At 41.3% G+C, this 23,574-nt stretch overlaps 1 protein-coding gene across 5 annotated transcripts in view; it reads left to right on the top strand.

The window, feature by feature from the left end:
- The window catches only part of TRANK1 (tetratricopeptide repeat and ankyrin repeat containing 1), a 258,846-nt gene that overhangs the window by 115,887 nt on the left and 119,385 nt on the right, over positions 1–23,574 (top strand). For 3 of the 5 annotated variants that reach the window (XM_033930525.1, XM_033930526.1, XM_033930523.1), the window contains exons 9-11: positions 13,645–13,824; positions 17,570–17,737; positions 22,810–23,079. In XM_033930525.1, coding sequence (XP_033786416.1) covers positions 13,645–13,824; positions 17,570–17,737; positions 22,810–23,079 — 618 coding nt within the window. Of the gene's footprint in view, positions 1–5,827; positions 5,866–13,149; positions 13,204–13,644; positions 13,825–17,569; positions 17,738–22,809; positions 23,080–23,574 lie in introns of those variants that run through there. The other 2 variants (XM_033930527.1, XM_033930528.1) reach the window with 2 other exon arrangements.

Raw genomic sequence — 23,574 nt, 5'->3', positions numbered from 1 at the left:
TTTTACTAACCTACAAGTGTCTTCATGCCACAGCCCCTCAGTATCTTTCCTTTTATGCCTCCCTGACAACTCCATTCCTCAGATAAGCTGCTTTTATCCATATTCTTCTCCTCCACTTCTAATTCCAGACTTTATTCCTTTTATCTAACTGCCCCGTATGCCTGGAATAAACTACGGAGTTCATCCCTTACCTTGTTTAAAGGCAGACTGAAAAACCCACCTTTTTGATATAGCCTTCAATCCGTAACCTTGCTCTCCACCATAGCCAGCAGATTAACCATCCCCATAACTGCATCTCCAATTCTGGCATCCTGTTTGTTTGTTCAGATTGTAAGCTTGTTTTTTTGAGCCGGGACTGTCTCCGTTGTGACTCTGTAAGGCGCTCTAGAAATAATTAATAGTAGTAGTACATTTCCCCCTCCATATTCATGAATTCCATATCTACGGATTTGGTTATTCACGATTTTTGACCAGAAATTATTTTTTTTTCAGTTTTCGGGCTATTTTTAGCCCTGTAAGCCCCTCCTTAAGTCTTACCTGGTGGTCTAGCAGGTTTTCAGGCAGGAGTGATCTTCCCACGCTCCTGCCCCGTGCAGATCACTCACAGGAAATGGCTTGAGAGACTACGGGAGCTGAAGGCAGCCATTTCCTGTGAGCGATCTGCACAGTGCAGGAGCGTGGGAATATCACTCCTGCTTGAAAACCCGCTAGACCACCAGGTAAAGCTTAAGGGTGGGGGGCTTACATGGCTAAAAATAGCCGGGGGATAAGGGCAGAACCGGCCCAAATATTATTTGGGGGTTTTCCATATTTGTGGGCCGGCTCTGCCCCTAACCCCCGTGAATACAGAGGGGGAAGTGTAATGCAAAATCTTAGATTATGAGCCCACTAGGCAGGGGTAGTGATAAAAGAAAAAAAGGAAAAAATTCTATTCATCCAAAATATACACATCCAACACAAGTGCAAAAGGAATTAACACTCATGAATTGTTCAATCTAGTAAAAAATCTATTTGACACCACACGCCACAGTCAATCAACGCACGACATAAAACTTCCATCAGCAGACGATCTAGCACAACACTTTAACTCAAAAATTGTGAACCTAAGGAACAACTGCCCAACAAATAACACAGATGAACAGCAAATAGCCAACATACACGAAAACGAAACACCAGTGGACATGTATTGGAACTCCTTTCAGGACCTAGAATGGAATAACTTCATAAAACTCTACAACAAATATACCACATCAAACTGCATCCTAGATCCCTGTCCACCCAACATAATGAAAGCAGCCCCTTTAGACTTTAAGATAACACTATGGACTCATATGTCCAACAATTTCAAAAATGGAAAATTCCTATCAAAAAACGGTCACATTATAATCACCCCAATCCCAAAAAATCATAAACTACCCCTAACTTCAGCAACCAACTACAGACCAGTAGCATCTATCCCATTTTTCGTAAAAATAATGGAAGGCTTGGTACAAACCCAACTGATGGACTACCTAGATCGGTTCTCACTGCTACATGAAACCCAGTCAGGCTTCAGACCTCTGTTCAGTACTGAGACGGTGATAGCAGCAATCTTAGATTACCTACGTAAATTATTTAGTAAGGGCCACAAAGCCTTAGTGATGAAATTCGACATGAGCTCAGCCTTCGACTTGGTAGATCACAAAAAACTACTACAATGTCTAGATTCAATCGGCATAGGAGGCGAAGTGCTGGACTGGTTCCGAGGTTTCCTTACGACCCGCACCTATCAAGTTCGCTTCAATTGCAACCTCTCTAAAACATGGAGAAACCCATCAGGCGTTCCACAGGGGTCCCCACTATCCCCACTACTCTTCAACGTCTATATAGCTTCACTAGGAACGAAGCTAACCCAGCGAGGCATAAAAGTATTCAGTTATGCTGACGACTTCACAATCATAATCCCGTTTACAACATCCCCCTCTGAAATCACCCCCACAGCAACTGAAGCGCTAAACACGATTGATCAATGGACCACAGATTTCAAACTGAAGCTCAATTCAGAAAAAACTAAATTCTTCATAGCCTCGCCACACGCACAGAATACGACAATACCATTACACATTAACAATCTAAACTACCCCATTCAACCAACGATGAAGATTCTAGGAGTAATACTAGACCAAGGACTAACCATGAAAGACCACATAGACTCCTTAATCAAAAGAGGGTTTTTCACTCTCTGGAAACTTAAGTCCATTAAGGCGTACTTCCACACTTCCGCTTTCAGAATGCTAATACAATCCCTAATACTAAACCACCTGGACTATTGCAACATCACCCATCTGACAATCCCCCAGAAGCAAAGGCAAAGACTACAACTGATACAAAATGCAGCAGTCAGGATGATTTTCGGGCTGAAGAAGTCCGATCACATAACCCCTTCCTACCGACTCCTACACTGGCTGCCGATGGAGGCGCGCACGAAGTTCAAGCTAGGATGTCTCTGCTTCAAAGTATTAAATAGTCTAGCCCCAAAATACATTACAGACCTCTTCTCATTCCCAACCAACAGACATGAAAGAAAAACACACATGAAATTTGTCTCCCCACTGGCTAGAGGGTGCAACTATAAGAGACACCATCAACAACTGCTATCATATCAAGCAGCCATATGGGGTAAAGACCTAGAAAAATTAATTATGCACACAAACAACTATGAAGAATTCAGGAAACACCTAAAAACTTACCTATTCCTGAAATACCTAGGTAACGAACCGGAACATCAACCCCGCTCGTAACATCACCACATACCTGAACGTGCAAACTGCTAACCCCAACCCCTATTCGCTAAATATGAACACTCTATGAACTTACGGAATATTTCTACTTCTGTGTAAACAACTTGGCACTTCCTGGCCTTGCAACACACAAACTGACGTTAACATCATTAACGTCATCAGATGTACATTGCTATATTCTCCAATTCGTTGTACGAAATATACACTGCTATATTCTTTAATTAGCTGTTCGTAAAGCTTCACTTGATTGTATTTACAGTTTCTTTTATTGTAAACCGCCTAGAAGTCGCAAGATTGTTGGCGGTATATAAGAATAAAGTTATTATTATTATTATTATTAGGCAATTCCGGTCCTCGAGAGCCGGAGCCAGGTCAGGTTTTCAGGATATCCACAATGAATATATAAGAGATGGATTTACATGCACTGCCTACTTGAGATGCAAATCTATCTCATGCATATTTATTGTGGATATCCTGAAAACCTGACCAGGCTCCGGCTCTCGAGGACTGGAATTGCTACCCCTGCACTAGGGACAGTGAAATACCTTTATATAATGTGTACAGCACTGCGTACATCCAGTAGCGCTATAGAAATAATTAATAATAGTAATATTTAAAAGTATGCTACCCAAGTTTGTGAGTTTACAGGGTTGTTCTGGGAGAAATGGTGTTAGGGATTGTGGAGTTTTAATTATCAGAATATCAAGGGGGGATGCATAGGGGCCTGAAAGTTAATTGAGGTGCATACAAGGCTTTTTTAAAATGCTTAATAACCTCACACTAGTCTTGACTCCTCTCATTTAAGGAACTCTAGGCTTTTTGCTGCTGCTGTCTCCAAAGCTAGTACAGACACACATAAAACACACACTTGTTGCATTAGCAGCTGAAGAGAGAATGCAGGGAAAAGAAATTTAGAACAAAAAAAAGAAGAAAACCAAAATCCTGAGCTATACAAATGTGTATACATTGGGATAGAAAGGAAGACAAAGTGGTGAATGATACTAAAAGGACATGTGATAGAGTGCAAGCAGGTTGATCTTTTGCAGAATCTCGTTAGTGTCTCTGCATCCAGGGCTTAGTGATCTCCTTTGCTCTGTGGTCTTGACTTTGTTGATTTTGTTTGTCTCCTTGCTTCTTGTTGTGTTCATTTCCACTAATTTCCTCAGGGACCTCTCATAACGCTTTCCTTTGCGTCAGTGAATGGCACTGCTTTTCCCATGCATAGGTGCCAAGGTCATAATGAGGTGTGTTGCACTGTGAAGCTTAAAAAATAAAAGATCATTAGAAAAGTAGGTAATTGTTTATGACCTTTTAAAGTAAGAGCTGTATTACTATTGACTTTTTTTTGTTGTCAAAACAGGAAATAAAGGTTTCCAGGGAAATGTTCTTTGAATCAACAATGATCTCTCTCAAATAGGTGTTCCTTTGGCTTATATTAAAGATAAATTAATGTATTTGAATTATTTAGACTGATAAAAAAGAAAACCTTTAAAAGATGATTCAATACAACACAGTTCATAAATTTTAAATGAGTAAAGAAAGCTAAAATATTATAATGGAGGTGGGAAACTCCCTGTCAAGCCAGTTGAGGTAGGAAGGTATTTAAAGGATCTTTGCACATAAGGGCCCTCTTACAAAATTGCCACAAGGTATGCACATACAAGTACACACAATGATAATACAGTGTATTTTCCATTACCTGCATATAGGCATGTTCGGATATATAGTTTGGGTAGAGAAAGTGTGGCATTGTGAAGTACCTGTTAGTTGATATAATATGCACCTAGGTGCATGATTCATTTATACCAGCTCCTGTGCAAATAAACACAAGAAATACACAAAAGGCCTGTATGTAGTTCTTTCCTATATACTGGCTCCAATCTACAATAGGGCATTCAGGAAGAACATGGTTGGTTTGTATTTTCCCCCAATATGCAGTCTCCTTCCCCTCCTTACCACTTAAGTGAGGTTTATGGCACAAGAAACTCAGGTTAGTATTCAACTGGAATCGGTTGACATCTTTTAAAAATGCTGACTGTTGCTGGTTAAATTAGCCCCAGATATTCACTGCTGGGCCTTGTTGAGGGCACTGGCACTGAGGGGAGATATGATTGAAGTCTACAAAATCCTGAGTGGAGTAGAACGGATACAAGTGGATCGATTTTTCACTCCGTCAAAAATTACAAAGACTAGGGGACACTCGATGAAGTTACAGGGAAATACTTTTAAAACCAACTGGAGGAAATTTTTTTTTCACTCAGAGAATAGTTAAGCTCTGGAACACGTTGCCAGAGGATGTGGTAAGAGCAGATAGCGTTTTAAGAAAGATTTGGACAAGTTCCTGGAGGAAAAGTCCATAGTCTGTTATTGAGAAAGACATGGGGGGGGCTTGCCCTGGATTGGTAGCATGGTATATTGCTACTCCTTGGGTTTTGGCCAGGTACTAGTGACCTGGATTGGCCACCGTGAGAACGGGCTACTGGGCTTGATGGACCATTGGTCTTACCCAGTAAGGCTATTATTATGTTCTTATTCCATTGGTGCTAGTAGTCACTGGAGTTTGAGAGTCCTGCCAGTATTCAGCTGGGGCCCATATAACTTTTAAATGTTTCCCAGCTCTTCCAATTCCCCTCCCTTCTCCCCTTCAATCACCTATAGGTCCTCTCTGGGCCTACCTAGCATCCCTGATGCTCCAGGGGACAGGGAGGGTTGGGGGTATACTGTTCTGAAGGGGAAGTAGATAGGAATGGAGACTGTTTCATGGGAGGTGGAGGGGATCAAACTGGGAAACCTTTTCAAAAATTATGCAGGTTTCATCCAATAACTGTTGGTGCTGGCATTGAATAAGTGTCTGAATTTAGGACAGCTTCCATTACATCTATGTCAGATCAGTCCCGTACAAATGGGTTATGTCAATCGACCAGTGAATGGAGACATATAAAAAATAGTCCCAAGAGCTTCACCCTTTAAGGGTATCATGCAGCCTGGAATATTCAGTATTTTTTTGTCTCCATGCAGATGGTGGATGGATTGTACAGCTCCTTCTTAGTGCTTCTCTAGTAGCTCCTGGCTGAATTAATTCCAGGTGAGCAAGGTTTATGCTGGTCATCTCTGCTCAGGTTATAGTCTGAACGTTCTCGTTGAACTTGGGTGACATCTGGTGGTTCTGGATTCCCCCTCCAGATCCACTCCTGACCTCTGCTGTGAATTTGGAGTGTGAAATGTGGCAAAAGTTTATTGGCAGTCTTCTGAAGAGCAAGTTTGTGTTTATTCTTCCTGCTTCTAGTTTTACTTCACTAAGTAAGTTGCCGGTTTTTTTTCTTGCTTGCTGGTTGTCATGAAGCTTCCACACCTGTAATTTAAATGTGTTTTGAGTTTTATTGCTGGTACCCAATAAAAATGCTGTTGGGTCATTCCATGTCAAGTGATCAGATTCTTGGAAAGTGCCCTGCATGACCATCACGGATTTTGATGAAACTTCATATGCAGAGTCCACCATGTCTCAAACGAACTTTGGTAAAGTTTTAGTTTCGCCTGTGGAATATTTGTGGAGATATAGCCATTTGTTTGACCCCATACCACAATGAAATACAGTACAACAATGACATTCTGACAACTTTGAGACACAATATCTCCCGAGCTGTGTTTCCAAAAAAACTGAAACTTAGCTAACCTGCACAACTTTTTGAGCTCTGTTCATTGTTACCAATAACAATTTTTGCCGAGCACTGATTGAATGCCTGAATTACAGTAAACTTGGCCGAAAAAATTAGTGCTCCAAAAAAAGTCAAAGTTTGACATTACTTAGCTCCCACAATAATTGAGTAATAAATGTGAAATTTGGCGCATAAGGTCTCAGTACAACGTTGTTTTCAAAAGTACAATTTCAACCTCCAAGCTCTTTCCATTAGTTTACAAATTAAGTATAAAGTTGCTAATTTGTGTAAAAAGGCCAAAAATAGGGTATTTTCAGCCTGCTTTTACAGAAAAATACCTTTTAGAAACTCTTTCAAATCAGTCTCATTAGAAAGAGCATATTTCAAACCCCCTAGAAAAGTGGACTTCATTTTTCAACGCAGGTTAACAATGGCTGAAAAAGGGGGACAAAGTTGGGAGACGTTGCCACGGCAACAACCTCTATTTCAACATAGTTCTGTCATTTTTAAAGTTACAGTTTTGTATTGACGTAGTATTACTACTACTCTAGTGCGTTGGTCCATGGTGACATTGTCACTACCAGTTCAAGAGTTTGAACTGGCAACCCCATCGCCATAGGGGTCATGCCCGATAGCTGTGCAATACCAGCCACGGGTGGGCCACTTTGTCCAGGTTCCCAAGCCTCGCATTTGGTTTCTTTGTCAAGGTTCCAAAGCCTTTTGTTGGTATCTTTCTGGTTCCAAAGCCAATGATTAGGGTGTCTTATCCTAGGTTCCCAAGCCTAAATTGGGTATCTTATATGGTTCCCAAGCCGAAGTGAAGTCCACTTTGATTTTAACTGCCAGCAATCTTTATAACATTCTGTTAAATTTTTGAGCCACTTTCTTCAATGCAGTTTCTGGAAATTGATATTGGCGGCTGGATGATGTAACTGAAGGGGCACAAAGCATGCAGATGAGGTGTTGCTCTGGAACCCAACAAACGTCTTGCCTTTCTGGCCAATAAAATGAATGAGCTGGACCGTGAGGATGCATAAATTTTATCAATGCATCATTTTGTTCAATTGAGACTTCAACAACGTTGCCTATCCACCATTGATTATTATAAGTACAGGCAACGTAGCAACCAGGAAAGATTTCGGACACTTTCAAATTTGGAATGGCAGTATCAGAAATTTTGGCAACAAAATTTATTGTGTCATTTGAAACTTTGCTGACACGAACCGAGTTTGAGTCGACTGGTACAAATTGGTGGTGCTCTCTGGTACCGGCTACTGTGCTGCTTTCATGCCATCTTTCTTCTTGAAACTTTTGCTTTCTTCAATTTCTTCTTTTGGAACATAAATGTATTTAACTCCGTGTATATTTTGGTCACAAAAGTTAAATAGATCCTTTGGCGTCAATATTTGATCCGTTGATGGTCTTTGGAGGCTAGCCCGGGCAGCCAGTCGTTTAGTTGTTCCACCAACTCCATCGCAGGGTGATTTTCCATGGCTAGTTCCAAAAAAATTCCATTCAGCCTCAATGTTGAAATCATTTCTGTGATTGCACAAATTCACAAAGTTCTTGTAGTTTTTATATTGTGCAGCTGAGAAGTCACTGAAGTAGTATATTTTGGTAATGTTTGTTTGAGTTACCAAAAATTCGATCAACTTTTGAATAAACACATGTACAGATATCGTATCATGTTGCATATGATCAGAAATAATGCAACAGTTTACAACTTGCAATGTGCCCACTTCATTGAGGTAATATGCAACAAAAGGATGTACCGTAGCTTGTGAATTTTCCCAGTGAAAGCCTTGGGCGGCATCCTGTACAACAAATGAGTAATTTTCAGCGAAATCCATTAAAACGATCATTTCCGTTTCTTTTAAGCCTGTCTTCAACATCTTCAAATATTCACTTTGATGTTTTGAAATGAAATGGTGGCTTGTCAACTTCCAAATCTTGCTTGCAAGTCTTTCAATAAAGTTGTCCATGGTTAGTACGCTTGTTTCTAATGTTTCACGGTCAGCGTGAACCCATTGCTTAAATTCTATTGATTCTTCTGGATCTAAATCCTTGAATATTTCTTCCAGGTATGCTGTTAGTGCTTCTTCACCAGGGCAGTTTTGACATCGTTGTAGCATACAGTCCTTGACATTTAGGTCGCACACAGTTTTTTCCATAAGAACTTTGTAGTTCTCTTTGACATTGGCGCCTTGTAGCATGAGCTTTACATTTTGATGTATCGTGCAGACACACACGGAGTGTGCACCTGATGCACCAACGGTTACACACCACTTTGGCCTGAGCTCACATAATTTGGAAAAACCAATTTCAGTTCCGTATTTGTTACAGTACGCCACGTACAGCTCTTTTAAATTACACAACAGCAGCCGCTTTTGCTTTTGTACTTTTAAACCATTGAGGCGGACTGAAATGCAATCTTTTTTGCCAGGACATATTCTGCTGAATTCATCGTCTTCGTAAAAATCTTGAACTCTATTTGCAATTTCTTTTGGAAGGGACTTGCCAATTTTTGCATCAGGTATAGAACAAATGCCTTTCTCTTTCTTTACTTTTTGGGCTGTTCTGACCATGCGCTCTGAAACGCCAAACTTCATTGCTGTTTCCTTTATTGACCAACTTTTTGGGGCCATCGTCAATAATTGAACTTTCATTGACCTGTTGGATATTGCAATTTTTGTTTTCATTTCTTCAATGAGGTCAGTGTAATCTTCACATAACTTGCATTCTACAGACTGACAAGACGGCCCAACTTCTTCAGCTGAAACTCCAGCAGCAGATGTAATCTTCTTGGCTATCACATTCTGCACACGTTCAATTTTTTGTATCACATAACCGGCTTTATCTCTACTAGCTAACCTTCGAATTTTCAATGGAGAGGTTCCTAAAGCAGTCAAACTTTGATCAACTGCATCGGAGATGCTGATATCAAAATCGTCTGAAGATGAAGATGCTGCAGTAGCTTCACTCATTGAAACGTATTGGGCTTTGCACCTACTGCAAAGTTTCTGACCTGGCTTGATATTTATTTTTGCCACTTTTCTAAAATCATTAGACATGGCAAGATCGACTTTTAACAATCAACTTTGAACAATGTGATTTTTCTTTTCAAATGGATTACAACACGATGTTTGCTTTAATTCGTATTTGTCGAGATACTTTGCTTTGTGGTGGAGGCAGATTTGGTCTTTATCCATCAGTTCAACTTCAGAGCGCGGAGTGATAAGCAATTTTTCATCGGTTGACAAATTATGTAAAAAAATGAGCCCACATTTTTTAGAATAAAATGTGCTGTCATGACACTTTGACAACAATTTTTGCCCAATGGCACAGTCTGGCAGAAAAGGATTATTATTAGTCGATTCGTTGGCATTCATTTTAAACTGAATTAATAATAATGTGGATCTGAAAAAGAAAACAAGTTGTAATTTGTGATCTGCATGCAACTAAATTATCACCTCAATTTCTAGTTAGGAATAATCATTAATTAAGAACACTATAATTGTACCCAAAGCTTGAGTAAAAATAAACAGGGAAAAACAGTGTGAAAAGTGACATAATTGTAAGTTGAAACGTAGGCCGTTGCCATGGTGACATCTCCCAACTTTGTCCCCCTTTTTCGGGCATTGTTAACCTGCGTTGAAAAATGAAGCCCACTTTTCTAGGGGGTTTGAAATATGCTCTTTCTAATGAGACTGATTTGAAAGAGTTTCTAAAAGGTATTTTTCTGTAAAAGCAGGCTGAAAATACCCTATTTTTGGCCTTTTTACACAAATTAGCAACTTTACACTTAATTTGTAAACTAATGGAAAGAGCTTGGAGGTTGAAATTGTACTTTTGAAAACAACGTTGTGCTGAGACATTATGTGCCAAATTTCGCATTTATTACTCAATTATTGTGGGAGCTAAGTAATGTCAACCTTTGACTTTTTTTGGAGCACTAATTTTTTCGGCCAAGTTTACTGTAATTCAGCCATTCACTCAGTGCTCGACAGAAATTATTATTGGTAGCACTGAATAGAGCTCCAAAAGTTGTGCAGGGTAGCTAAGTTTCAGTTTTTTTGGAAACATAGCTCGTGAGATATTGTGTCTCAAAGTTGTCAGAATGTCACTGTCGTACTGTATGTCATTGCAGTATGGGGTCAAACAAATGGCTATATCTCCACGAATATTCCACAGGCGAAACTAAAACTTTACCAAAGTTCGTTTGATACATGTGGGACTTTGTGCATAAAGTTTTATCAAAATCCGTGATGGTCATGCAGGGAGCCCTTGATCACTTGACATGGAATAACCTTCAGGAAGGATGCTGAGCCCCCAGTAGTGGAGCAGGTAAAGATTTAAGAAACCCCTCCAGCTCTTCAGGTGTGTTATAGATAGCAGTAGAGTTATTATAGGTCACCCTTGCCCGTGCAGGGTACAGCAACGAAAAGCGGATATTACGCTTAACCAGCTCACTGCAATGGGGTGCCATGGCTTGTCGCTTCGAGGGACTTGAGGCGAGAAGTCCTGGAAGATGAGCACCTTACGACCCTCCAGGTGCAGATTAAGATCTCGTCCCTTGCGGTAGTGGGCCAGCACGCGCTCCTTCAGAGCATAATTAAGAAAACGAGCGATGACTGGCCGGGGCCGGGAATCCTTATTGCGGCGGGAGCCCAATCTGTGAGCCCTCTCAATGGAAAATGGCACCAGCTGGTTAGGCATAGCAAGAGCTTTGGGCAACCAATCCTCCAGCCATTTGCGCAGATCGGCATCCCTGATGGAAGTGGGGATCCCCACAAACCTCAAATTCTTGCGGCGTCCTCTGTTTTCCAGGTCTTCAAGACATTCCACCGTGGCTGTATTCGCTGATTCCAGCGTGCGAAGGCGCTCTTCAAGATTAGCTGTTACGTCCTCTTCCTGGGCTACCCTGTCCTCGACGCGCTGAAGCCGACCAGCTTGCGAATCTAGACTTTCTTTAATACCTTCCATGAAGGTATGTATAGTAGCAAGCTTGTCCTCCATAACTAGGGTCAGCGAACGCGTGAGCTCTTGAACCGCTGCTGCCTCCAATGTAAAGACAGGCGCCTCGTGGTGGTCCGCCATCTTGCTGTCCTTTCCCCTCTGTTTGTCTCTCGCGGTCCGAGCCGATTTCGCTGCCATCAACCCCGCCCGGCCCAGAGAAACCTAGCGGAGCAGATGCAGCACAGCGAGGCCGTTCAGGGTTGCAATTGTAGGCACCGCGCCGGTCGGTTAGAAGCTAATTTAAATGCAGGGTATGTTGGCACGGCCCGGAGCTACACAGAGGCACGTCCGTTCACCCTCCCGGCATCACGTGCCCCCCTTTTTTATCCAATTTAAATCAAAACATCATATTTAAATTTTTAAAAAACCTGATTTTTAATTTAATTTTTTTTTAAATCATGGAATTTATCCACCCTGTGTCTGCATAGCTTTACCTATCGCAACTGCATAGTAACATAGAGCTCCTTTTACTAAGCTGTGCTAGCGGGCTTAGTGCATGCTACATTGCCGCGCACACTAGATGCTAACGCCACCATAGAGCAGTAATTTTCTGCGCGTGCTAAAAACGCTAGCGCAGCTTAGTAAAAGAGGGGGATAAAATAGATGATAATAAATAAAGACTAATACGGTCCATCCATTCTGCTCAACAAGGTTAGCTCATAATGTGATACTATATAACATAACATCGTACTTATAAACCACGTAACCATAAGTTCAATGTGGTTAACAAAAGATTAATAATAAAATGGCATAAGAAACATATAAATTAATTTACCTGTTTTCTGACCACAGACCGAAGAAGTCTGCCTGGCACTGACTTTGCTTCTCAATTGTGTTGTCATCTAATCACCCCTAAGCTTGTATGGTTCAGTGTGTTCCATACATGATTCCATAACTGTTTCTATGATGCTAGCTTAGCAGTTTTCTCTAGGACTCTGGCTATAGTTGTTGGCTGCATAGCTCTAGCAGCTTTGCCTGATTTTATTTTCTTTCAGCTTCATTCTGGCTCTCGATGATATCTCCTTCAGTGGCACCTTGGGCCAGATTCTATAAAAGGCACCTATTTATTTTTAATTGCTTAATTGGGTGCTGATAATTGAAAGTGCTATTAAAACACACACAAAAAAACAATTTTAAAAAATTATTTTTGGGGGTAGGCGCCATGTACGTGTTTACACTGAGGTGCCGAAAAGTAGGTGTGGTTAGAGGCAGAGTTTCGGCGTGCGTTGACAGGCACTGGTAAATTAGGCAACCAGAAGTTGTCAGAGGAGAAGCTTCTGCCCACACACGCACGCAACTGCACTTACCCTCCGGCGGCTTTCAACAAGTCTGGAACCTTAAAATACGTCGCAAAGGTAAAGGGGAAGGAGGGAGATAGATTCTGGTGGGTAGGTAGGAAGGAGGGAGGGGGACCGCGTGCGATCGGTGACTGCCCGCTTTCCCTCCCTTAACTTTGGGGACAAAGCTATCCACTGCTCCACAGGGTGAGCACCTTTCCCCTCCTCCGTTTTGGTGGGTTACTCGCGGCTACTCTCGGCTAGCTGCGGGTAACATCCACTGTGTCATTCTCTAGTCTTGACACCAGCCCTATTAGATGTATACTGGCCTGCTTTCTGTTTTAGACATTCCTGCCTAGTCAGACGTTTGTTTCTATCTCCTGCCTGATAGGATCAAGAATGAAGAGGAATTCACTCATAAGAGACTCATTTTAAATACTGAGCAATAAAACTATTGATACAGGTGGTACATAGGTAGGTGGCCTCTTTTTGTTTCCTTTTTTTGTATTTGTTTTGCTTAGTAGTGGTTTAAAAGTGTTGTTGTTTAATGTTTGTATTTGAAGCAGGCAGACTTATGTGGTTTCATGGAGTTTGCCCGCTCCCCTCTCTTATGTTTGCACTCTAGGACTTGCTAGAAGCTTTGATACTGACTGAAGGGGTGGAGCTTATCCCTGAGTAAAGGGAGGTGGAGCATGAAAACAAAAACAGTGGGCTCTCTACAACCCTTGTGGATAATGAGGGTTTTACCTGCTGATCAAGACTACCATTCCTGTTTACAAGAAGGAAGATTAGCAAGGTAAGAACCTAATCTTTCATTACAATTTAAAGGTAATTTTGAAGTAGTGGACCCACTAAAAACAAAAAGAAATTACTTTCTGCAGCCTCTCATCTTATTTTGCTCACCTTGCTTCCTAGGTCAGACAGAAGATGTGATCATGCTCCTTGCTTTTGACGTGGATCCCAGTATTCCTGACAGACAATCACGGTGTGCTAGTGATCTGCTGAAGAAAAATAAAAACTTCAAAGCTGAGGATGTGATCAAAAAACATCTGACAAAGAAAGCCAGTCATTCCTCTCTTTCTGCAGAGCCACCAGGTACTAGATCATTTTGTGAAGACATGTTGTACAGCTCTTTCTAGCCACATCAATTTTTTTTGTATTTATTGGGCTGGATTTATTAAAGAAATATGATTTTGCAATTATATTTGGATTGCAGACTCTATACTTTGCAGGTAAAAGTGGGAGAAAATCCCTCCATACTTTTGACTATATACATAAGCACTGGCAAGTTAGATGCAATGCATTGATAAAGAAAGTTAAACAAGAATATGAAGAACAACTTGCCACAGAGGCAAAAACTCATAGTAACAATTTTTTTAGGTACATCAAAAGCAGAAAAACTGAGAGAGAATCCGTAGGACCGTTGGTTGATCAAGCAGTAAAATAAGGCCATAACAGAGAGACTGAATGAATTCTTTGCTTCAATCTTTAAGGAAGAAGATGTAAAAAAATCTTCCTGAACTGGAAATGGTTTTCAAGGGTGATGAGGCAGAGGAATTGAAAGAAATCACGGTAAACCTGGAAGGCGTACTAAGCCAAACTGACAAGTTAAAGAGTGATAAATCACCTGGACCAGATGGTTTACATCCCAGGGTACTGAAAAAAAAATGCAATTCCAGTAGTTTGTGCTCCAAAACTGTCAGGGAGAGACATAGATTGAAATATACCAGTGTTATGTTCAAATATTTTTATTATGATTAGGGTTAACAGTGAATCAATCAAATACAAGTAGCATAGGTTTTTACCAAAACAGAACTGCAAGCAGACCCCCCCCCCCTCAAACCCTCCCCACCCCAGGAGTCCAGTGCCACAACAAAAACTGAGAGTAAGAGTCAAACTTAGAGATTCAATAATTTGCTGTGGGCATGCGGAGTGAGATCCTGCTAGAAACATTCCCAGGTCTGACTGAATCTCCGACCCAGGCCACTATCCAGGTCTCCCACCAGTCTCCGTTCCAACATAGCGTGGATTATCATCAGGGATCGCCACTGTGCATAAGAGGGGGGATCACAGGACAGACAGCCAGTTAGTAAGTATTGCTTTCTTCCCTATCAAAAGCGCTCTGGTTATGAAAGCTGACATTCCCTTAGGTTTGGGTGTGGCTATGTTGTAATATCTGAATACTGCTCTCGGTTGCGAGAGCCATCGCCTCCCCCAAAGCACCGTAATGTAATGTCCTAAGTGTCTCCAAAACTGTAAAATTTGGAGGCAGGTCCAGAACATATGTCCTAAAGAAGCATGAGCCTGGTCACATTTCGGGCAAGAATGAGACGCAGTAATCCCCATCCGAGCTGCGCGTTCCGGCGAGATATAGAGTCTCAAGACTATCTTCAATTCCATTTCCTAATGAGTAATGTTAGGAGATACCTGCTGAATATGCTTCAATACCCATCGCAGCTGCTGGTCCGTTAAAGTGCAGTGCAAGTCCTCTGCCCATGCTGTCGCCAAGATGTCCAAATTTGGGCCAGGTTGACAATCCCGGACCCCCACTATGTGAAAACGAAGAGGAATCCTCTGTTGTGCAGAAAGACTGAAGAGTTCCGAGAGGGCATCTTCGGTAAGGTGTTCCCCTGGTAGAGATTGAGTGTAGTGTCGGATTTGATGTATACCAGTGTTAAATCATTAAGAAGTGAAACCGGTGCAGAGTACTTGATTGAACTCTGGCCACCTTGTTGGGCAGTCTGGATGGACTATGCAGGTCTGTATCTGCCAATATTTACTATGTTGTATTTGTACTCTTATCAAAATCCCACCTCTCCTTCAAATTATCCTGTATTATATTCCACATGCGTAACACTAATGCACCAGAGGCACTAATCCTTCTATTCTCAGACTTCCATTTCACATCTACCAGATTATCCTACACCACCAAGGTGATCTCCTTGCCAAAAGGAACCAAGTATAAACATGTTTTCAACTACATATCCATCAAAACTTGTTCACCTACATATCCATCAAAACTTGGCACAACCTGCCATCAGACACAAGAAAAGAACCCTAGTACCTAAAATTCAGAAGAGAGCTGAAAACATTTTTGTACCAAAAGTCGCTTGGATTAGTCACTCAATTATTACCTTAAACTGTGCATTCGGACCATATTGAATATCTGTTCAATGCCATTTAACCTATTTCTGCCTTGTATTGCTGACTATACTGTACAATTTGTTCTACTCTAAATAGAAGCTCTGGAGATTGTAAGGGTCCTTTACTTGCACTTTCTGCAATTAGAGTCTTTACCATATGTTCCACCATATATTTCTTGTCAGCATTCAAACATTTGGGCACCCACTTGGCTGATAGCTTCTGCATACCCAGCTGCTTGTGGATTATACATACAACACCTTCCCTGAATATCTGTAGTGTCTTACAATTATTTTAGCTGATATTCGCTGATCTGCCAAAATCAGGTCATGGACATGGTCAACAGTTTCAGGAGTTGACACCGTTTGAGGCCTCCCAGACCTTTCTGTATCTTCGGTCTCGAAATCTCTACACTGAAAGTTTGCATACCACTTCTTCACTGTGGAGTATGATGGTCATTTGTCACTCAATGTTTGCATCATACATTCATGGATTTCCTTTGGAGTTTTCTTCTGCAGGAGTAAGAACTCATGACAGCTCAGAGTTCTACACTTGAAAATTCCACACTTTTTCGTTGTCATGGTTCAATCTATGATCTGAAACAATGTCAAAACAGCTTTACGATTCTGCAAATTTGCATTTTGCAAAATAAAATAACACTCTTTTTTCAGCTACAGTGGCAAAATAACACTCAAAACTTAGGAAGTTGGTTGGGCTGAGAACTTTCATCGCTACTATGTACATGCTAAATATACAGCACTGTGTATGCCTTTCAATGCTATAGAAATGATAAATAGTAGTAGCAATACCATAACCACTGATAACCCAATAACCCGTATAAACCTCTCATGTTGATTCTAGCATTCAATTACACTTTTCTCACAAACATTCACTGTGGGTGTGGTAGCCACTAGCAGTCCATGCAAGAGCATGACCTGAGGCTTTGGGTGAGCTGGAAGTCAGACTGGATTGTTGCATGAAGGATCTCAGCTTCTTCTCTCTGCTAGGAAGTTTTGCTATGTTATACTTCTATACTGCTGTCCTTGGAATAACTTTGTTTAATGTGTTTATTGCATCTCTAATTGTTGCTCTTGTTTAGAATTAGAATTGGAAACTAATATCTCACAGAGAGCATTCTGCTGGGATCTACAGGACATTAAATGTAGTAAACATTAAGGCCCTGATTTTATAAGCGGCACTTAACTTGTAGGCACTATTTAGCCCAGTTGTCAATCATCCGCTAGGTTCCATTTATAGAATTGTGCCTATTGGCACCTAAATGGTCTTAGGTGCTGGTAGACATTGAATCCTTAGGTGCACTGCCATTTAGACCAAGGTTTTCTTGGCCTAAAGGAGTATGCCTAAGTCAAACCATGCTCAAAATCTGCCTTGAATCAGCCCCTATCCACGCCTACTTTCTGGTAGGCTCCTTGGGATTGACACCTACCAGAAAATTAATTTTTTAAATTATTTTTTAATTGTTTTTTTTAATAGCGCTTTTTAATTATCAGCACTGATTAAGCCAATTTAAAAAAATTAAGTTAGGTGCCTCGATTGGCTAGGTGCACCATCTAGGCACCTAATTTTAGGCATCTTTTATAGAATTGGGGCCTAAATTTAGTAGGCAGTGAGATGTTGGTGGGGGGAGGGAGAATAATATAATATATACATAGTAGATGAAGAACTTTTGCGTTTGCAGGTGAGTGTGAAAAGGTGTCCTCGGAGGACAAAGGAGTTTCTCTTCTTATCTCGTTGGAGCACTTCTCTGAGCTTTGTCGGCTGGAAAAGAGGAATCCTAAGCAGTTGGTGAACTTTCTGAGTGAAGAAAAGGTCCAGAGATTCTTAAAGAAGCTGGCCACGGTGACAGGTACAATTCCCACCTTTGGACTGATTACTCCCCTTTGCCTTAACAGGAGGTGCTACAATGCCTCTGTCAAACAAAGGCAGGTTCTAGTTCCTATCCAGGAATTAAGAGTGAGACTAGCTTTAGATGGAAGACCGATGCAGAACAGTGGTGCAAGTGAACACTGCAGCCAACTTTGGTGGAAACAGTTGGGTTGATAATCAACTGCCAGCACCTAGTTTCTTTAAATGCTGACTACTGTGGCCAATTTAGACACAGATATTCAATGCTAGGCCCTATCCAGGTTCTAGCACCGAAAAATTGGATCTTTGGCTGCACCCATAAATTATGCAGGTATGGCTGATATTCAGTGCTGTATATATTTAGTAGACCAAAAGCCTTGGTTTTAGAGACTGTTGGTCTTGTGATGTCAGTAACAATGGTAAGTGCTAGGTCCCAAAATGACTGGACAATGTATATAAAAATGTCCCTTTTTCTCCCACACTCACCAGCAAAGTTCATTTCCACCCCCATACATGCATCTCAGGCATATAATACTATTTATATAATATCTTGTAACTTTTTTCACTGAGACAGCTAGCAATTGAAATTTTTAGCAGAGTTTTTAAGATTAAACTCATTCTTTGCCCTCATAATGAGTCCCCAGCTCTTGTTCCCATTGGGTAAGATTCTTGATCGGGGGGGCTTTTTGCAACAAAAACGTCTTACAGAGTTCTGATATCCCTTTCCTCCCTCTACCTTCCTGCCACGCTGTCTCCAAGAGTGTTTCTTCCTCCTCCTTTCTTTATTGCCTTTTGTTGTATAAATGCTCTTATTTGTCTACATTGGTACGGCTCTTTCAGATTTATACTATACTCCTCTATTATCTTGCTTCCAAGTTTATTTATTCTTTGATATACTGTTGAGTGGCGCTGTCTGACAAAGGGTGCAAGGGTGCGTCAAGCCATATTGGAACGGATAGTGTGCAAAGTATTTGTGTTGAATACATTGTATATTTTTCTACATGCAGACACCTACTTTTCATATGATTCTGGGTAAATCTAGTTAGCAATGCACTTGTGATAGACAGGGCCAACGCCCAATTAAGAACATATTTAAAGTTAGGTACAAAGATATAAAAAAATTTAATCTGGCCAGAAGAAAAACACTAGGGATTAATAGTAAGAAAAAGCATAATAATATTCTCTTTATGTAATTTGCTAGTGAAACTGGACTTAGGGAAACTAAATAGATAACACATTTGTAAAGGTATTACAATTATAAGTGCTCTTTATCTCTCTTTCTCTTTCTCTCTCTCTCTCTGTTCAGTATTCTTTGTTTCTTTCTTTGTCTAAAACATTTCAGTTTTGCACCTAAAACACTCAGAGAATATTTGATTTCATATTCCATTACTTGGTACAGAAGGAAGCTTAAATCTCTTAAATGTGCTCTAAAGCAGTGTTCTTCAACCTTTTTACACCCGTGGACCGGCAGAAATAAAAGAATTATTTTGTGGACCAGCAAACTACTAGTACTAAAATTTAAAAACCCCGTTTACGCCCCATCTCCGCGAGCTCGGTCCCCGCAAACCATCTGATCCCATCTGCACAAGCCGCAATTATAATTTTATATTGAACATATTTTATTAAAGTATAAAAAGAAACAATATTCTGAACAATTGTGATTTTATAAATACAAATATACAGAGCACAGACCAACAAAACCCCTGTCTCCCCTCCCCTTCACATATATCCCCTCTACTATCAAGAAAACTGAACAAGCCAAGTTATTATAGAATGCTACATAGAAATATCATGCTCACAGAATACTGCTGTCCCCAGTTATGTCTCTAGCAGGATATATATTTCAAACCTGATATATTCTAATGACAAAATAGAAATAAAATTATGTTTTTCTACTTTTTGTTGTCTCTGGTTTCTACTTTCATCTTCTTTTCACTCTTTTCCTTCCAGCATCTGCCCGTTCCATCCAATGTCTACCCTCTCCCCCTTCCATATGTATCTGACTTCTTTCTATACCCCTCTTCCCTGTCCATCCTCCTCTCTCCTTTTTACATCATCATTCCAGCTTCACTGCCTTCTTCATTTTTATCTCTCCTACACCAGATCTAGCATCTTTATCCCTCTCTCATTTCTCTGCTGACCCCCTTTCCAGCATCAATGTCTCTCTACTTTCTCATTCCTCTCTCTCCTCTTTCCCTCATCTGATCTCTCCATTCCACCCTGACCCTCTTCCCCTCCTGTAATCTCCCTGCCAGCTGTTTCCTTCCTTTTTTCTTTCTCCCTACCCTCCTTCCTTTTTTTCCTTCTCCCTTCCCTCCTCCCTCTATCCAACATTAACTCTCTTCCCATCCCTTTCCCTCCTCCCCTCCCAGCAGCATCTCTCCTTCTCCCTTCCCTCCTCCCTCTATCCAACATTAACTCTCTTCCCATCCCTTTCCCTCCTCCCCTCCCAGCAGCATCTCTCCTTCTTCTCCCTTCCCTCCTCCCTCTATCCAACATTAACTCTCTTCCCATCCCTTTCCCTCCTCCCCTCCCAGCAGCATCTCTCCTTCTAACTCCCTTCAAGTCCAGTAACAGCTCTCCCTTTATCCAGCACCTTCCCAGCCTCCTACAGTGGCTTCCTCCCCTTCCAGCAGCTCTCAGTACTTGCCTGCAGGAAGTTGCCGGTAAATCACTGCCCTGGCATATAGGAGAGCTGGTGGGAGGGGAGACAGCCACTGTGAAGGATCCCCAGGATCTAGTTCGCACACGCTGACCATCTCCCTCTACCTGCACCTGAATCTGCAGCTCTCTCCGTTCTAATCACAACTTCCCCGCGGCCCTCTTCAGCAACTCGGCAGGGGCGGCGATCAAGACACGCTGCTGACGTTGGGACCTTCAGTCTCTGAGTCCCGCCTATTTTGTTTCAACTTCCTGTTTCCGAACAGGTGAGGCTCAGAGAGGGAAGGCTCGATGTTGGCAGCCTATCTTGATCGCCTGAGGCTGGGAGGAACATTGGTCAGCAGGAACGCAGTCGGGAGGAACCGCAGTCAGCAGGAAATTTAACTGCCGACTTGATCTCACCGGCCCTGTGTGGACCGGCAGAAATTTTCTGCGGACTGACACCGGTCCGCGGACCGGCAGTTGAAGAACTGTGCTCTAAAGAATTATTGAATATGAATGAAATATGAGAGAATGTTTGGGACCCCAGACTGTGTATGTGTATATGTTTTAAGACATGAAATGTGCATATAAAACTAATACTATAAAGATTTAGATTTTGGACAATCCAGAAGCAACATCTGAAGTTTAACCTATCTGACCTTTAAGCTAGGTTACCATAGAAACTCTCTTAGGTCTGTGACATTCCAAGAGGCGTTTTTCTAGGTGATTTTCTAGGTGATTTTCTAGGTGTTAAGGGGGGGGGGGCTCCTTAAGCCCAGTATAGGAATTCTCATTAAGGGGGGTCGTATGGGCTTTCTTTTGGTATCTGTGAAACCCCGGGCTGTCAGCTTTGCAAACAACTTGGTCAGAGAACTGTTTTGATTCAAACTCTTAAGGATACTGGGAAAGGGAGTTTTCTTTGGGTATATTATAATAGTATTAACATATTCAGAAATTGCTATAAACCAAGATATAATCTGTAAAACTTTTCTTTAAGCCTGGTATTTATAAGAGCTAAAAGGAATTCTTTTGTTCAAATAAGTCCATCCTCTTTTTCGGTGAGGTGCTAGCTGACCATTGTCAGACTGAAGTGATGTAATATTGATCCTGGCGAGGGTTCATAAGCAAGCACCAGCTTCTGATCAGGGGAGAAAAAAATCTCTCGCTCCATATGGATCAATTAGTCCTGGGGCAAGACTAATTTCCCCCCCCAACGCAGAATGTTTTACAGAATTGGCAATGAATGTAATGCATTTAATTAATTGGCAATATAATCTTAATTCTAATTTGAACCTCAAGTTAATTAAATATAAATTGAATAAAAATTATTTTGATTAAATGACATGTCTGTGTATGGGTTACTAGCATGAAATACCCTGTATGTTGAGGCGCATTGTGCACCCCTCGTCCTTACCGTTTATCAAACTAGTACCTAAACAGTTTATAATGGAATTGATCTAAAAAAGTTATATAACAAATCAAAAAGTTAAAATAATATTAATGGTATAGGCCTTTACCATCCTAAATAGAAGCAGTCTTCCTTTCCTGGTTGAAAACCTGCATATTTTATTGGGGTGGAGGTACGATAGTCTTCCTTTCAAAAGCTGACACAATAGCGTTATTAGGAGTGGATATAGGGAGTAACCCTCTGCAGCAGGCACGGCTTCCGATTTTAATTTAATAGGCCAACCCAGGAGAGTCGTGGGTTTGTTGTTGGGGTTTTTTTCTTTTTTTTTTTTTTTTTCCGCTGGCGATTGGAGAACCAGAGAGGGAGGTGTGAGGGTGTTGGTAGGTGGGGGAGGGAGGCTACTGGACTCCCAAGGGGGGCTGTTGTTGCACCTGCAAGGGGGGGTGCTGACCAGGCGGGCTGGGAAGGGAGGTAACTTGGGGCAGATCCTTTACTTTGGGGACAAGGCCATTCATCACTCTATGGGACAATGACTGGCCTTGTCCCTGTACCCACAGCAACCAGATGATTTCTTTCCCCTGTTCTGCAGGTTACCCGCAGGAAATAGTCTAAGAAAAGGGACCATTTATATTAAATGATTAATTAATGGGGCGAGTATGGTTGGGCTGACTGGATGGACCATTCAGTTTTTATCTGCCGTCATTTACTATGTTACTATGGGTCATAAGTACAACTCATGTTCTGTATGGGGGCATAGCACAGTCATTGGTCTCTTAAAAAAAACAAAAAAAAATCCACACCATCAAAATGTAACAAGCTTTCAATATTTTCAATTCTTCAATAAATAACTGTTCAAAACATAATAATGTCACTGTGGAGTAAAGTACTTATCTTCATAGTTGCAAATTAGGACCAATACAGCTCTAATGGTGCCAAGTTTTCCATGGAAATTCTTCTTTTCTATAGTGCTTTGTGTGTTTAAGTGTCTCACTCTTTTTTTATTTTTATTTCCCTGCTTTCAGAAATCCCCACAGAAGCTGTTTGTGACATTCCTGATTGCTTCGCCAACCATCTGGTCACACGGCTGCTCAACAAACGGAAATGGCATGAGGTGTTGCTGCTGTTGACCCGGAATGCCAATGGCGAGAGCCCAACCCAGGCTACAGGGAAGGAGAATGGGCTTCTTAAAAACTGCCACCTGCAGGACTTCAATATTAGCAGCATCATCAACCAACTCTGTGCAGGGGGCAAGCAACGTATCCAGCTTCTGAAGTGTTTGCTGGACAGAGGAGGTGAGCTCTTTTAGCTGAGGCTTTGCTGATTACAAGCCCAGAAAATATTGTTCTAAATCAGTTTGGGGGGGATTATCTCTTTAAAAATAAAAGTTGAGTAGTAAGTATACTTTGTTTGCTTGGTCTAAAATGCGTTGGCATTAACATAACTGTTGCATTCAAAATTTAAATCTTTGATTGTGATAGAGAGAGACAGAGTGCCCCGTCTGTTAATGTATATGTCTAGTGGCCTTATACTAGAATGACTTTATAATATTATCCTTGACAAGCCACCAAAACTAATAAACACAATGAGCAGAAGCACAATAAAAGTATGTTGGTCTTTTTGCTGTGACACTCTGCAACTGTTCCCGATGCCTTCAAACATGAGGTGGTTAAGCCGCTTCTCAAAAAACCCTCGCTGAACCCCACCTGCCCATCCAACTATTGCCCTGACTCCCTTCTTCTGTTCCTATCCAAGCTACTCGAGCTTGCTGTTCTCCGTTGCTGCCTTGA

This window comes from Geotrypetes seraphini, chromosome 2 (genome assembly GCF_902459505.1).
Source record: "Geotrypetes seraphini chromosome 2, aGeoSer1.1, whole genome shotgun sequence".
In the NCBI taxonomy this organism is placed as follows: domain Eukaryota; kingdom Metazoa; phylum Chordata; class Amphibia; order Gymnophiona; family Dermophiidae; genus Geotrypetes; species Geotrypetes seraphini.
This window is presented reverse-complemented; position numbering and strand designations above follow the sequence as displayed.